This window comes from Pezoporus flaviventris, unplaced genomic scaffold (genome assembly GCF_033815535.1).
Source record: "Pezoporus flaviventris isolate CSIRO_AGI_PZ_B2104156 unplaced genomic scaffold, CSIRO_AGI_Pfla_v1 ptg000007l, whole genome shotgun sequence".
In the NCBI taxonomy this organism is placed as follows: Eukaryota; Metazoa; Chordata; class Aves; order Psittaciformes; family Psittacidae; genus Pezoporus; species Pezoporus flaviventris.
Window position 1 is genome coordinate 13340792 of NW_026892555.1, and position 15743 is coordinate 13356534.

Sequence of the window (15743 nt, forward strand, 5' to 3'; positions counted from 1 at the left end):
TGTGAACCAACTGTGTTCCACAGAGCAGCTGCAATAACCTCTGACTAATTGGCTTTTCAGAAGGTTACCTGCTGAGAGCATCTGCCATGACATCCATTCTCCCAGAAATGTTTCATCTCAGAATTGCCTGATGCAGGCTATAGAGCCCAGCATCACACACAAGAAGTGAGCTTTATCTTGAGTCAGAATATAGGGGAAAGGATTTGCCCGACCTTGTTGAATGTTCATCATCTGTCTTGAGGCACCAAGCATCCTTTTGAAGCCTTCCTTGAGACGAGCTTTGCCACCGATCTAGACAGCGGATCTGCGAGCGAGCCAGGATCCCGCATACCCACGTACTGGCAGTGGCTTAATAGGGCTCTCAGAGTGCGCCAGGCAGCGTCATGCACAGCGCCGTGCCTGAGCAGGCTGTGCTCAAGCTGCATGCCAGCTGCTGCCAGCAGCCCTTGTGTGGATCTGGGGCCGCTCACACTGAGAGTATAGCAGTACATAAATAACACCAAGGAGTTTACTGCATGTAAAGTCTCTTCCACAGATCTCATATGTGAATATTTATTCAGTAGCATATTTATGGTGATTCTATCAACAGATATTAAAACTATATCCAGGAGGATTTAGAGTACCTGATTATGGGAGAAAGTTGTCCAGAAGAACTGTCTTCAAAAAAAGAAACCCTGAATTCATCCCTACAGAAACAGCAACTCACGTGTCAGCTGCCATTTGTTTTAAAGACTCTGCTCCTGGAGTCTTGTGATGATACATCAATGTCCCTGATCATTTGAACAAAAAAAAGTCTTGTTTCATGGTTAGATTGCATAGTTCATGACAAAAATGTCCTCACTAAAAGTAGGGGTGAAGGGAAAGTTTTGGTATTTTTCTACTGTATTAACACTGCATCTAGAAAACAACATTAGATAACCTTCAAGTCTGTATCAGCTACAAGGTCTTAGCACTGAGGGGGAAATCAGGCAAGCCAGACCAAGACATGAGTGGTTGGGAATCAAAACAAAATTGGCAGTCTTATCAAAACCCATCCACCTCTCTGTTTTCTCTCTCAGCTCTGGGTGTTGCATTCAGTCCATTGATTAATATGTCACTGCTTACCAGAGGCTGCTGACTGTGACATTCGCAGCGAGGCAGCTTGCTGTCTTTGTGCAGCCCTGAGGCTTGACTCGTTGCCTGTAAGAGTGGGGCTGCTCCGAGGTGGATGGAGCAGGCTGGTGAGTGTTGCTTTGCCACCTCTTTCCCGCTGGCTCCAGCTACGTACAAGTGTGCCAACGTCTGAGGTAACCTTGGATCTCTGGCGCTGTTGACTCTGTTTATCAGCAACGTGTTAGGTAATGAGGATATGCAGCTATAGGTGCATTTCCGTGGAGGTTAAAAGAACTGGTGCTGCTCTCCACCCACAACAGTAATGCGATGGATTTATGACAGAGGGAAAACAAACTCTTGATACAGCTTCCGTCTCATCTGACATGGGACAAATTATTCCTGTCCCTGCCAATGCTGGCCAGCATTTCCCAGCCCCTGCTAATCCTCCTTCCTCCTTCCACCATGGTGACTGACCAGGATCAGCAGCTCCCCAAGTAGTTTCTTTTTACATGAGCTTCCATGAGCCTCACAGACACAGCTCATGCTCTCATAGCTCAGTGATGAGGATTCAATGCACATTAAATAAAGAGGTAAACCTACAAGTGGGCTGCCAGCCTTTTCCTTTTGCCAGTGTACAAAATTCTTCAAGGGTAGCGATATCTCTAACTAGCAAGTAGCAAGATGCAACAAGTCTGCAGTATTGTACAGTGTATTATCAAGTCTCAAGTGCCATGAGAAGCATGAAGTGTGGCCTTTCTGACACAGAAAAAATACTAGTAAATGTAGCTGCATGCAGGTTTTCACTGGCCTTCAAGGAACAGCTGTTAGCAAAGATAATAAACGCTTGTTTTCTTTATCAGAGTGCCTCAATTATGAAAATGTGACACGTAGGTAATAGCACTAGGTTGAGCTGAATTAACATGTTTAAAATGAATGAAAAATGTGTGCCTTTTCCAGTTAGAAAAGCATCACACAGCACAGGTGCTCAAAAATAAAATACATCTCTGACTTTGAAATAACTGTTGTCTTTCTACAGCAGCTTCTTGAAAATGTCATGTGAGATTAGATCTGCACACCGTTGTGTTGGTGAGCATAGGAACCCCTGCAAAGGGCGGTCTTTGTTCCAAGAGCTTACAGTCTCAGGCAAGGTTTTCAAAGACAACTGCTCATTTGTGATACCTTTTAAAAAGATGTGACTTTCAGAGAGTGCTGGGTACGCACTGTTAGAAGAGCAGGGTCCTTAGAGGAGTCTCCAGCTGGGCACCAAAAATTATATAGGGAATGAGGAAGAGTAAGTGATTCTAAAACCGTGTCCTCAAAAGACAAAGAAGAGAAGAGCTAGACAACCACTAAATCTTCAGTGTGCTTGCTCTAAATGCAGCTTAGCAGAATTACTACTATTCCCTTGACCATTATCACTGTATATGCCAACTGGTTCTGCTGGGTGTTCTGCATGGCTGGAAGTGGTTGTGGATGGAGCTCAGATTGGGATCAGTCCCCATTTCTCCTTGTTTGTGGGTTTCTGTCTGAAGGGCCAGCTGGCTCGTGTCAAGCTTATGCACAAGTACAAGCCAATGGCTGAGACAATGAGTGATTGGAGAATTTCAGCTCAAAGTACAACCCTGAGGCCTGACCTGATGTAATGAGCCAGTTTACCCATTTTACTTTAGTCCTGCAACTTTGTGGCTCGGCAAGGTATTTTCTATTGCTTGGTAGAGCTTTTGAAATTTACCCTTCTTTGCAGCAGATGAGCTATTTAACCTCAAAAAAACTCCTGTTTCCTCTTTGTGAAACAGGCACGTCTCTGCTGATGCCACACAGATGGGAGATATCCTCCAGTTCACTTGGAATCAAACACTTCTGATGTGAGGTACCAGTTTGCCTCTCTCCAAGTGTAAAACCTCCTCCCCCAGATTTCCCCTTTATCTTCAAACCTGCTTAATGTCACCATTGCTTTCTTTTCTGCCCTGGGGGATGTGGTTGGTTATCTGTCTAGACCAGCTGCAGGCTCAAAACCTTCCCGTATGCTCATCTACAGAATAAAACAATTGCTGGGTTCCAAACGTGCATCTTTCTCAGGCCACTACTGACTTGGGTATCTCGTGTAGTAGATGATAGTAGGCGATGGTGGGATCATTGCACTAGGGAATCTTGAGAATAAAAGCAAGCCAGCTGTAAAAACAGAAATCGAAAGTAGCACTTTTATCAGGTTCATATGCCCACATAAGGAAGGAAATAGCTAAGGAGACTGGTTTTATTGTTTGTTTATTTCATAGAACATATTTACACTGAGGGGTAAAGTGCTCATGGCAGGGTGTGTGGGTTTTTTTATCTTACTCACTGTTCTTCCAGCATCTACTGATTTAACATTGAATCCTTTCCCTGCTTGATCAGACCTTCATGTGCATTGCTGCAAGAGTTTGGGGTTCAGAGAAGCAAATATGGGCAAACTGACAGCTTAGCAGAGCCAGTCAACCTGCACCATCCCAGAAGAGCACGTCAGGTGTGATTTTGAAGGGGTGAGAAGCAGAAATCCACTGCCAACCTGAGTTTCAGCTGATGTGAATGCTGCCTTGGCAGTACCAGCATCCTATTAGCTTCACAGTTTGGAACCTGCCCCAAAAAACATAACAATACAGCTCTTCCCACACGTATAGACACATATACAGGAAGCAGGACATCAGCTGCACAGGGTGCAAAGCCCACCCTGATGAGACCTGTCCCAGCACTGCTGTGGTCAGAGCTGGTCAGTAAAACAGGGGATGGGTCAGGGCTCTGTGATAAACAAAGCTGTGTCCAAGCACATTGAAATAACAGAGTGAACGTGTTTCTGCATGGCTTCTTGGCTCCAAAGGCTAGCATAAGCCTGTGATGGGTTTACATGCATTTTCATTGCTGCATGCTGAACAGATGACTGAATACTCTTCAGCGTGAGCAGTCCTGCATGGACACCCATCTCCAGGTCAGAAAGGCCAAAGAGGGAGCACAAATCCCCATCAGAAAATCATTAAAGAACTTAGTCTGACAGAGACCTCTGGACATGGTTTCACTCAACTGTGCTCAAAGCAGGGACAAGTTAAGTTGTTCAGGGCCTCTTCTGGTTAAGCTGTGGACCTGGTCAGGTAACTTGTTCCGTGATGTGACCACCCTCACTAGGAAGATTTGTTTTTCCTTGTATCTAGCTGGAATCTCTCTTGTTCCATCCTGTGCCCATTACCTCTTGTCCTTTCGCTGTGCATCCCTTACAGCTTTGCAAGGGATTTCAGGCACGGAATAGCAGCCACCAAAACTGAGCATGTTTTACTGCTTTTAGTAGGGAAAGTGAAACTCTCTGCAACCCCCTGATTATCTTATAGGGTCTGAAGTGGGTAAGGAAGTGGATGAGCTGCTTGCACATCTCCTGCACAGCAGTGGCCAACTCTCACCATACTGGACATCAGAAATGGTGAGGGAACATCAGCTCCTACTTTGGTACTTGGTGGAGCCTTTCCAGCATTTGGCCATCAAGCCTTCGGTAGTTAATGCAAGCCCAGCCAAACAGAACAGCCTGCTCTCTGGGACTGAGAGTAGAGGAAGAGTAAGCAGTGCTTTCACATAAGGCAATAAAATTGAAGTAGGATTTGTTAAATCGTACAAATTATTGCTGGTCTGCACTGTATATTTATCTATGGAATTGATTAAGCACTGAGTTTGATGAGTAAAGCTGATTAAAAAAGTACCAGGGCCACAATATATATTCTAGGAATAGTTTGTCTTTTCAGCAGAAGCACATTTACTCAGCTCAAACCTGACTTTTTTTATAGTGGTTGAGATACCTGGTAATTCCTTTGCTGTGTTCTATACTCACTGACTGGTTTTGGTTTTCTCTTTTGTTTTTTACAGCCCCAGCAGAGAGCTCTCCATAAACATTTCCAGCCTCTAAAGCTGCTGTCCTGCCACTTGATATGAAAGTGAACTTTCCTTCATGAAAAATATATAATAAATTGCACTGCCAGAAGGTGACCACGGAGGACTGAAGACAAACTTGAAGTAAAATCAGCCCTCTCATAATGATGCATTCTGGGAAGACCTGGTTTGCTGTGGAGGAAAACTGTGGTGCATAATATCCAGTGCTAATTTGGTGAAAATGGTCACTGACAGACCTTTAGCTGGAAAATCTCTTCCAGTTCTCATCACTGTGCATAACTTTTGAGTTCCCTTTAGGGGACTGTCTATGCCCTTCACTAGAAGTCCTGTTTTAGCATGGCAACTACTGGATTCTTTTATTATGTATGCAGATGGCATGATGTTTTAGGAAAAACTTACAGCAATTCTCCAATCTCAGTGGATATGTTCACAATATTACACCCCGATAGGAATGTAAGCGTCTTGTATATGTTAGTTTTGCAGTCTAATGGTATTCTGTTAAACGATATCAGCACTTCATATGTGCTTTCTGCACAGAACTAGCACAGTCCATATATATATAATGGTCTTTTCTAAACATACTGAGAATCCATTTCAGTATATGTGCTGAGACTGCATCCAAACTGAAGCCCACTCCTAGCATCCCTTCACCAGTTCACAGTAGATTGTGTAGATAGATTTGCACGTGGCAGAGATGTGACTTCTTTTATTGAACCTTAGAGAACAGCTGGCTCAAAGGTAGCCAAGAACAGGGTAGGTTGAATGAGCTGTAGGACACTGTGTCTGCTCTCCCTCTCATCCACCAAATATCAAAGGTTCTCATTTCTAGTGTGCCAATGTGTTTTCTTACTCAGCGAGGGAGAGAGCCTTTCTCAGAGACACGTGTGACCCTGGGTTTGGGCTACAATAAATCCAGAACAAACTGGAAGAATTCAGCTTCTTTATGCTGGCCACCATTTATGTTTTAGGCAGGGCTGGGGAATTGTAGTCCAAACCAAACTCTCTGAACAAGGTGAAGTGTAAGACTATACTTTTAAGGAGCAAGACACTCCCTGTGGAGAGGGCAGACTTCTTCATTAACTTTTTCCACTTTCTATCCAAACCAGTATTTTGGTAGGAACTGGGAACAAGCAAATGGTTCCAATAAGCCTTTCAATATACTGTAGCAGGCTCAAGACTGTTGCATTCAATCTGAACGTTGTTTTTTGTTCAGTTTCTGAATAGCAGGCCACATCACTGGTGGTATCACAGCTGGCTGTGGTACTGTTTCTTCCGTGGGGACTCAGTGGAATTAGTGTCTGTCCCTCACATCAGGACCTTCTTGGCACACTCTTTATAATGAACTGATGCCATCAGCATACTGAGGGGACTTACCCATTAGTTCCTTCTTTCTTTAAAATGAAAGGTAGCTTTTTTGTGTACTTGAAGACCGTCACTCTCTCCAGCCTGATAGTCAGGTACTATAGAGTGGCCATTAGCATATATGCCAAACTGTAGGTGAGATGCCATACTGGTGTGAAGATGCAGTGATGGAGAGAATGTGCAGCTACATCAAGACAAAGAGACCTTTTTATAGGAAGCTCCCATGTTATAAACTCTTACAGACTATTGTACAGTTCATTGTTAGAGGAGAATGGAAGGTGGTGCCCGTACGACAACAGATAAATATCTTTAGAGCTTAATTGTTTTCAGATGGATATGGGCTTAGGTTTCAGCTCTCCACCCATCTCACATTCAGCATGTTGGATACTTCTGTAGTATCCAGTCCAAAGCAGATTATTTTTAGTGATGACCAAGACTTTCAGAAGTTGCTAGTGATTTCTGATGGTTTGGGTCTTTCCATGGGCTCTCAACCGGAGCTCCCAAGAATTACAAAGCGGTGACCGTCTCCATTCTCTTTCTGAAAATCCTGGTCCCCAATTTTAAATTAATTGGTGTAAAAATTTTCCTTAAGATGTAAGAATCTTTGCCAGTGGCAACATTTGCACATTTAGAGCTTTTCATAGGGTTGCAGGTTGGAATCTGATACCAAGAGACCCGGCCGTGCGCATGGCACAGGTCCACTGTAAACGTCAGCAAGTTTTACAGCTCTTTCTGCTACAGGCTTTAAAAATGAGCTCTGGCAACTGACATCCATGTCTTGTTGGTACAGCAATTTAAAAAGAAGGAGATGCCATACTTCTACAGTAGGAATTCTCTTACTTTACTACCTAGTGAAAAAATCTGGAACAATTTGAATGATAAGAGAAGAGTTTATCAGAGAGTGTTGTCTTAAGGGTGTACGAGAAGAGGTTGTGTTAGACAGAGAGCCACTAGAAGCGTTTTTTGTATCAATGTTAGTTTTGAACATCTTCCAGTATATGGGCATGAATTTAGATGTGTGCACTTCTCCCGTTAAAACAGTTTGTTTTAAAAGCTTCCCAGGATTTTAGCTATGGTGACCTAGAAAAGCAGTGTTATAGGCCCTGAGAAATGTGAAAATCAAGTCCAGACCCTTGTGTAGACAGACTGGTGAAAAGTCTGCTGTAGGTGCCTCTCGGACAAATCTCCCTAAAAGCTGGTGTAGGTCTCCATCCTACAGCCAGCCTGTGCATGTGGATAACTGCAAGCATAGTTCCCCTGAGCCCCGTGACACTTCTCACGTGTGTAGCTGTCTGCTGGAGCCATAAGGAAATAACTGTACTTTTTGGCTTGTATTTGACTATTCATTGTGTTTGGATTTTTTAATCACTGTTATTCTCCCAAAGTAGGCCATGCTTCCTCAGGGATATTTATGAAATTGTTCTACATCTCCTGAACAACTTATCTGGATCCCAGCATATTCTTCTGAAAACTTTTTAATATAAATAAACATGTGGGAGAGATTTTTGTTCTTATGAATGGGGGCAGGTACTGTGTTCTCGGAAAGGCTATTGAGTGGAGACAATCAAATCTATTGCATTTTTTATGCCGAACACCTTATTAATAGCAGACACATCCGCTTTTGCTTGGGTCACAGGAACAGTTCAGGGGAAAGAATGCTTTATCTCTACTCAATAAATCATTTATGTCGAGAGTGCCAAAGACCAAGTCAACATGAAAGGGAGTGAATCAGTTATTCCAGCAAAGGAAGTGAATTTAAATATGCTCAGAGCCATTAGTTCGGTGCAAAAGAGTGGCAGATTAGTGCTATTTTCATAAAACAGCAATTATCAGCTCTGTAGAGATAGATAAGTTTGCAAAGGCCAGTGCTGCTGTTACACTGATCATGAGTTATTATCCCTGAAATGAAGCAGTACTGCGGGCAGGATGCTGTTCCCCGGGTGCAGACCTGCAGCCTTTTTCCTATGCTCAGTACCTCTCCTGGCCACCGCGCTCGCCTGATTCCTTTGTGTTGAGAAAGGCTGCATCAGACCCTGCTAAAAATCACTGACAGAGCCTCGGCCATCCCAGGTGCTTAAAACCATGAGAAATCCTGCACTAGAAACCTGAAGGAATTGCTCATCCCACAAAGCGCACTGGAGCTGAGAGCATCCTTTGCGCTGTTTTGTTCCTAGAGCTTTTCCATCTGCCTGGCTTTCAGTGCCTGAACACCACCCTTTATTCCATTAAGGGAAAGGCAGCCTTCCAGGAGGGGAGTTTGAAAAAGCTCCACAAGTTCTTGGGTTTTACCTGCCCAGCTGTGTGGCCATGCTTTACCGGTGCATGCATCCCTCCCTCTCTGTTCCTTAGGGCAAGCATTGTCACTTGGCAGCAGTTGCAGCATTGCTGAGGAAATTAAACCATTGAAAATGGCAAGATTCTGGTTTTGTTTTGCCCTGAATTTTTGGCACACCCCAGGCCAGGCCCCAGCAGATTTACGTTGGTGCCATCAAAGTCTCTGGAGATGTTGACTTGTGCCAGCCATGGAGCCAGGCCTGGGGTGGGATTTTGTCACTACTAAAACCAACCTCCCCTTACCCACCACAAAGCCACTGAGTTATTCAACATTGTCTCAGGCAAGCAAAATAAAACCCAGCATCTTTCACATTGGTCCCCTTTTAACAATGAACATCTCTGCCGTCAGTCTCCTTGAAGAGCCCGGGTATCTATACCAGGGTCAGCTGCAGAACTGTGCTGCGGTTGACCCTGGTATATATAGACTGTGGTCAATAAGATGTTAATATAGAAAGAAAAAGTCTTCTGGTATAATTAAAATGGATGGGCGATGGGGGAATTGCTACCAGCATTACCTGCAGCCTCCTACAGTAAAATTCAGGAGAGTTATCTGGAATGCAGAAAACCCCACCAACAAAGCATATAGATGATTAGGCAGGCTCATGAGGATAAATCAGCAAGTAATAAAAGTAGATGTTTAATGAAGAAAGCCAAAAAATGTATGGGAAGTCAGTGGCAAATAGGTTGGGGCTGGTTAAACCAAAGGCTTTACATATATCCTAATAAATGGCGTGGTAGCAAAGTTAAGCCTGACGCTAGACAGGCACAGCACAGTGATTACTCACAGTACGTGCAAAACCCAACAAATACTCTTGTATTGTGTTTGAAAGCAGTAGAAGGAGGGAGTCAGACTGCACATTAAAATGTAATTCCTCCTACTCCATCAGTAAGTACAAGTAATATTAAACAGCAACTATCCAAACATACCTTTAAATTTGTAAATTAACTGAAACCAAAAGTGAAGGAAAACTTGCCTGGGTCTCCTCAGGACTAGAATGCATGGAAGATGCTTCAGATGGCACAAAACCCCCCACAATAATTCAAAAGAATGGGTGGTTTGAGCCAGAAAACTATAGGCTCATTAGCTTCCTATCAGTCTTAGGCAAAATCATGGCAAGGTTGATATGGCACTATCACTAAAGCAATTAAAAATTGATAAAACCCTCCAAATGATTTCTATAGAAATGTATCATGGCAAATGAAGTTGCTATCACTTTTTGTGATATCAAAGGCTTGTTGATAAAAGAAACTCTGCTGGCACACTGTACTTAGCCTCCTCTAGATAGTTTGATTCTGATAAAGAGAAAATAGCACAACGCAAAATTCAAATCACCCATGTTAAGTGGATTAAAACTGATTAGAGGCTGGATCACAAAAAATAGCTGTAAATATGAAATTATCATCAGTGAGACTCTTTCTAATGAGCTCCTCCCAAGGTGTGCTCTATTTTCAATATTCCTCCCAGGGAAAGAGGAAATCGCTGTTGGCAGCAGCCAGAGATGACAAAACCAGGGGTGTGGTAAATGATGACATGGAGCAGGTCAGTGGCAGACAGTAACCTGGAGGACTGCGGAGCCAGAAATGCAGGAGAGGTGGCAGCAAGTCCAGCTTTGGGGCATGGGGAGTGTGTCTGGAATGGTACATTGGCTGTGAAGGTGTGATAAGTAATCCACTCGGCACCAGCCCTAGAGCTGCTCTTGCCAGCTGGGATGTAGGACCTGGCATTAGTGATGCTGTCCCAGTTTGTTCGGTAGCTGCCTGCCTGTCAAAAAGTGTATTGACAACTGGGAAAGATTATTTTCAATAGCTCCCAGTGTCATTCAAGGGCAGGAAAACAGGTCTTATTATAGTGTCAGACTAATGAAGCTCAAGCTATTAATTTATCAGAGGCAATTTGAAGAGGTGACTTGATCTCCTTCTGCAATCACAATCTTCTACCTGGGCAGGGAAGTGCTGTCTGAAGGCAGGTAGCTCTTCTATTTAGAAGAAAAGGGAATGATGTGCTCCACTGGTTGGAAACTGATTTCAGGCTAGAAATTAAGTGCAATTGCCCAACAGGGAGGATAATTACCTGTGGAGACAACTTACTCAGTTACCTGGCATGTTCTCCATCACAAAAAGTCTTTAAATGCATGCAGAGTATTTTTCTAAGTCAATAAGCTCTACCTCAAACTGAAATCCAGGCTTGGTGCAGCAGTTACTGGATGAAGTTATTAGGTGTGTGTTATGCAAGGATTAGTCTAAGCCATCAGATGTAAACCTCTGAATTAAAAGTATGCTAAAGTTTCCAATAGTGCAGGAAGGCAGGGCAACCTTTAGCCATTTCTTCACACAAAATGGTCTCAATTTAAAAAGCTTGTACGAACAGAGCTGTACTTGATAGCATTTGGTATGAGCATCGGTAGGTCTACTCACAGCTGTAAGGTTCTGCACTTAATTAGAGGAAGAGAGCTGGACAAGAAAGGACAACAAAAACCCTTGGACATGCAGAGAAAGTCTTGTCTTTCATTAATAATAGCCTGGAACAAAATGCTGTGCTCAAATGATAGGGCCAAGTGCATGTGTAGTCTGAGCAAGGAATAACAAGTGTGGGTTTGCCTGTTAAGTAAGGAGGTAGCATCTTGCTGGCAAGGAACACATTTTCCTGCCTTCACCAACCAGCAGAGAAGCTGCAGTGCTGACTGAGAGCTATGTTGTATGGCTGTGCAGCTGAACGCAGTGCTCGAGTTCCTTGCTTCAAAGACAGCAAACTGTTCGTGTTGATGATGAGCCCCATCGGAGCAGGTTAATAAAGCCCTAGAAGTGAAATGACTTCAGTGGGACTACCCAGAGCAATGACAGCTGCCCCCAGCAGTGGGGTTTTGCAAGCCTGGGCCCTACTACTGTTGGCTGGTTTCAGTGTTGTACCTTAGAAATAAGCAAAGGAGCGCTCAGCCTCTGATTCCGGTTTCGCAAAACGGGTGTTGATGGATGTGAGGCAAAGTGTGAACCCCCAGAGCCACCTTCTATCGTGCTTCATTGGGCAATGGGGAGCACGAACTAGGATGTATGGTTTGAAGAGTAAACAGTTCACACAAACAAGAGAAACTATAAAGCAATACTTACTGCAAATTGGTATTGAATCGACATCTAGAAGTTGAAACAAGAAGGGAGTTAGCTACAGCCATAGCTAAAAAAAAAGATCTTTAGGGATTCTTGCTCTAATCCAGTGTGAAATCCTAAGAAAATTAGTTTGGTCTAGATTTATTGTTTAAAGAACATTGGTACATGCCTGCTGCCTGTCAAATAAATTCTGCAGTCACTGGGTTCGGTGTATGATGGCTTATGAGTGTCCTCACACTGCTGAGACACCTTGCACTCTGGAGGAGAGCGGTCCTCAACCAGCAGGACTGCGGTCAGCCTGGACCCCGAAGCAGCTGATCTTGGAGATGGCTATGTAACATCTATCCTGCCATAAAAGTAGGATTTCCAGTGCTGCTATAACACAGCCAGACTTAGTCTGAGAATGAGATGAAAAGCTTCTTTCTGCTTTTAATTCCAAATATATCTAAATACTTTTTCAGAGAGAAAAATAATCCTCTGTACTGTTGTTACATCTCTAATCATGTTACTTCTATTAAGCCTTGAATTCATCTGTTTAATGTCATAAGTCACTAAATTACGTAGTGATACACAGGGGGGTTTCTTAAAGCAGGGAGATCGATACTGCAGCAAAACTGCATGTAAGCAATAAGAAGCTGTGCAGAGGAGAAAAAAAAAACCTCTCTGCCCCATCAGATGCTATGGGGACTTGGTTGATTGGCTTTGTTTATTGAGAACATGGTTTTGCACCAAGGAAGTTTCACCAACTGACCCAGGCCCTGGTCTGAAGACCAGTCCAGATAAAGGAACATTTGGAGTCCTCTTACTTCTTCATCTGCAGTCTTTAGATGCAAGAGGCTCCTTCCCTGCTCTTCTTCCGAGAAAGGTACAAAAGATATTAAGTGGCAGTAGGGAAAGCAGAGCCAGGAGCTTCCAACCTATGCAAAGCATCTCAGCATGAGACCCAGGTCTTAGCTATCTTCTGAGCCCAATGCCACTGACCAAGGGGAGGAATGGGGCCGTGTGGGGCTGACCTGCAGGTGAGGCCAGTGTCCTGTGCTGAGTGCTCTCTTGAAGCTGTTGCAGGAGACACAGACCTTGCAGAATCAGGCCCTGTGTTTCACAGCTGGGGCGCTGCATCTGCTGGTCTTCCCCTGAAATACCAGCGAACTGCAGGAGGTGATGCTCTGGCACAGGGAATGACCAGCATCACCCCAGAGGTTGTGTGCTCTGAGGGGAAGACTCCTTCACTTTGCACTGAGCTGCTGGATACTTGGTGAGCCTAAGGGGCATATTATGAAATACCCACAGTTATTACAGAATCTGGAAGTGGCAGGGATGTGCTTTGGGATGCACTGGGTTTTGCTTTCAGGTTTTTTTGTGAGGACTGCAGTTACCTGGACCTGCCTCTTACTTGTTTTTCACAAGTGGGTGTAAGATGGGAGTAATACCTGCCTGGCTCTGCACAGCATAAACCAGCAAATGGGCTCTTCATGTGGGCTTCTCTATTTTGTGGAGGTGAATTTAAGGTTGACTGAAGCTGACCTTGAGTAGAGCAGGTAACTGACATCTAGAGTTACGGCCACACCTGAGCTGTCTCCAAAGCTTGCCTCAAAACCAGTAGCCCATGGACAGAACCAGATGCCAAGGCTGCGCCTGCACTTCGGCACTGGCAGCTGATGGTGGATGTGAGCCACAGGGAGCAAGAGGGGCACTAGGATGGTCCCAGTCCTGGGAATCACGTGCCCTGATGCAGGAGAGCTGGATGCAGAAAGGCTGAGTGCAAGCCCATGGCCATGCTGTACAGTCAGACAGCTTCCTGAAGCCAGCAAGTTCTGTCTGGTCTGGCTGCCTTTGGAGTCAGTTCTAGTTTACATTCACTAGGGAAATACTTAAGCCAATCATCTCCTTTTAATGTTAACTTGGTGGAAAACCTAGGAAGATTCTAGCAGTCTAATGGTGAAAAAGTGACATGCTGTCATTCCCAGTTTGTCTATGGCTGAACTTTTGCAATGCGGAGCCAAATGAGGTGGCATAAGACAAAAGTGTGCCTTTTTGTTTGATGTAGACTGCATTTCTCCAGGCATCCCAGGTGTTGATCTGAACAGCAGTGCTTTCTTCCCAAAACAGAAGTTACCATGCAGTCTGAGTTTCAGGATACGAAGTGGCCATCACTGTTAATTCCACCCGACAGTTTTTATAGTTACTCTTGAATTGCTTCTGTTTTCAAAACTCAACAAAACCCAATTTCGAATTCTTTGATGAAATTAAAATCAAGATTTTGGTATCTTTGGGCATGATCTCTGGAAGCTTTGGGTATCTGCTTTATCATTTTGTATATTTGACAATTTTGTACTCTGCATTGTTTGACTTCATTTGTGCATGGCGATGTATTAAAACATGGAATTTTTATTATACAGCACAAGCATTTTGTTTGATTTAAACAAGGTTGGGGTTGGACCCAGAGTACCTGAGGTGTGTACAGCAGTGGGCTGCTGTATGGGGTACACCTGCAGGCATAGATGCAACACAAGGTGTTCATGGAGAAAAGAGCTCTGTTCTGCTGGCAGCGTTTGGGTGTAATTCCAGAGTGACCCCAGTGACTTTCTTGACTTACCCTGGATTTAGTGCACACTGCAAGGAAGAATTCCGCTTCATTGCCAAGTGAAGTGCAAAGTCGTGAACCTGGGTTGGAACAATCCCAGGCACAGCTACAGGTTGGGCAGAGAAGAGATTCAGAGCAGCCCTGCGGAGAAGGACTTGGGGGTGTTGGTTGATGAGAAACTTAACATGAGCTGGCTTCAGTGTGCGCTCATAGCCCAGAAAGCCAACTGTATCCTGGGCTGCATCAAAAGGAGCGTGACCAGCAGGTCAAAGGAGGTGATCCTGCCCCTTTGCTCTCGTGAGACCTCACTTGGAGTACTGTGTGCAGTTCTGGTGTCCTCAACATAAAAAGGACATGGAACTGTTGGAACAAGTCCAGAGGAGGGCCATGGCAGGAGATTGGAACTGGATGATCTTAAAGTCCTTTCCAACCCAAACCATTCTGTGATTCTATGATTTCTTAAGGCTTGGGGGATGCCCTTGTAGGCAGTGAAGCACCCTCAAATCAGACCAAGCCACAAAAGGAGCAAGTATTCGACTGTCCGTGGTGCATGGCATTTCACTGCCATCCCATCCCCATTTATTCTCAGCATTTATGGCATGACAAAAAGTCAGTGGGTAAGGTAGTTCTCAGAAAAACGAATGTTGAAATTCCATCATTATATTGTGTTCTCCCATATAGGTGATTTTTCCTTTTCAGCCATAATTCTGAATGTTCTCATGTTTGTAAGGCAGAGACTGATGAGATGTTTTGGTCAAACACAAAATACTGGGCATAATACAAAATAACAGAATAAAATTATATAGTGTGCAGTATAACTGACAAAGTCAAGAGAAATTGTCATCTGAACAAAAAATATCATGGTTTTTACTGTAACATCTCAGGCTGGGGCTGCAATTTACTAAATTCTGTTTATATCTTTTAAAAGAAACTTTTGTCACTGGGAAGAATATGTTAGCACAGGGAAAGCTCTGGGTTTGTACAGATCTGTGCACATTACATCTTGGACTGAAGGAAATTAGAACAACCATATAAGTAAATAGAATGGTTTCTATGTCACATACCCTTTTCACTGTTGGGTCTCCATACAGTGGCACCATATTATTACTGCTCTGGGTGCTGCACATTAAGATTATTCCCATTATAAACAATACACCACCTAAATCAGATCTGCTTTATAATGAAACTGCAGCTACCATGATAATGAAATACTCCTCCCTAGAGACAGAATTTAGCTACTGATGCTGTGGAACAAGGAGTTTCCTTGTGTGCTCAGATGGGTTTTGAGTCACAAATCTCACCAATGGGCCTGCAGTTTCTTATAGAATCACAGAAACATAGAATGGTTTGGGTTGGAAAGAAC

General features: G+C 43.9%; 1 protein-coding gene across 3 annotated transcripts in view; it reads left to right on the top strand.

The window, feature by feature from the left end:
• Positions 1 to 14192, top strand: part of SAMD12 (sterile alpha motif domain containing 12) — a 170412-nt gene extending 156220 nt beyond the window's left edge. For all 3 annotated transcript variants that reach the window (XM_061447822.1, XM_061447823.1, XM_061447826.1), the window contains one exon: positions 4975 to 14192. Coding sequence is in view for 2 of the 3 variants with exons in the window: in XM_061447823.1 (XP_061303807.1) it covers positions 4975 to 4997 (23 nt within the window). In the remaining variant the exon portion in view is untranslated. The remainder of the gene's footprint in view (positions 1 to 4974) is intronic.
• Positions 14193 to 15743: the final 1551 nt, after the last annotated feature.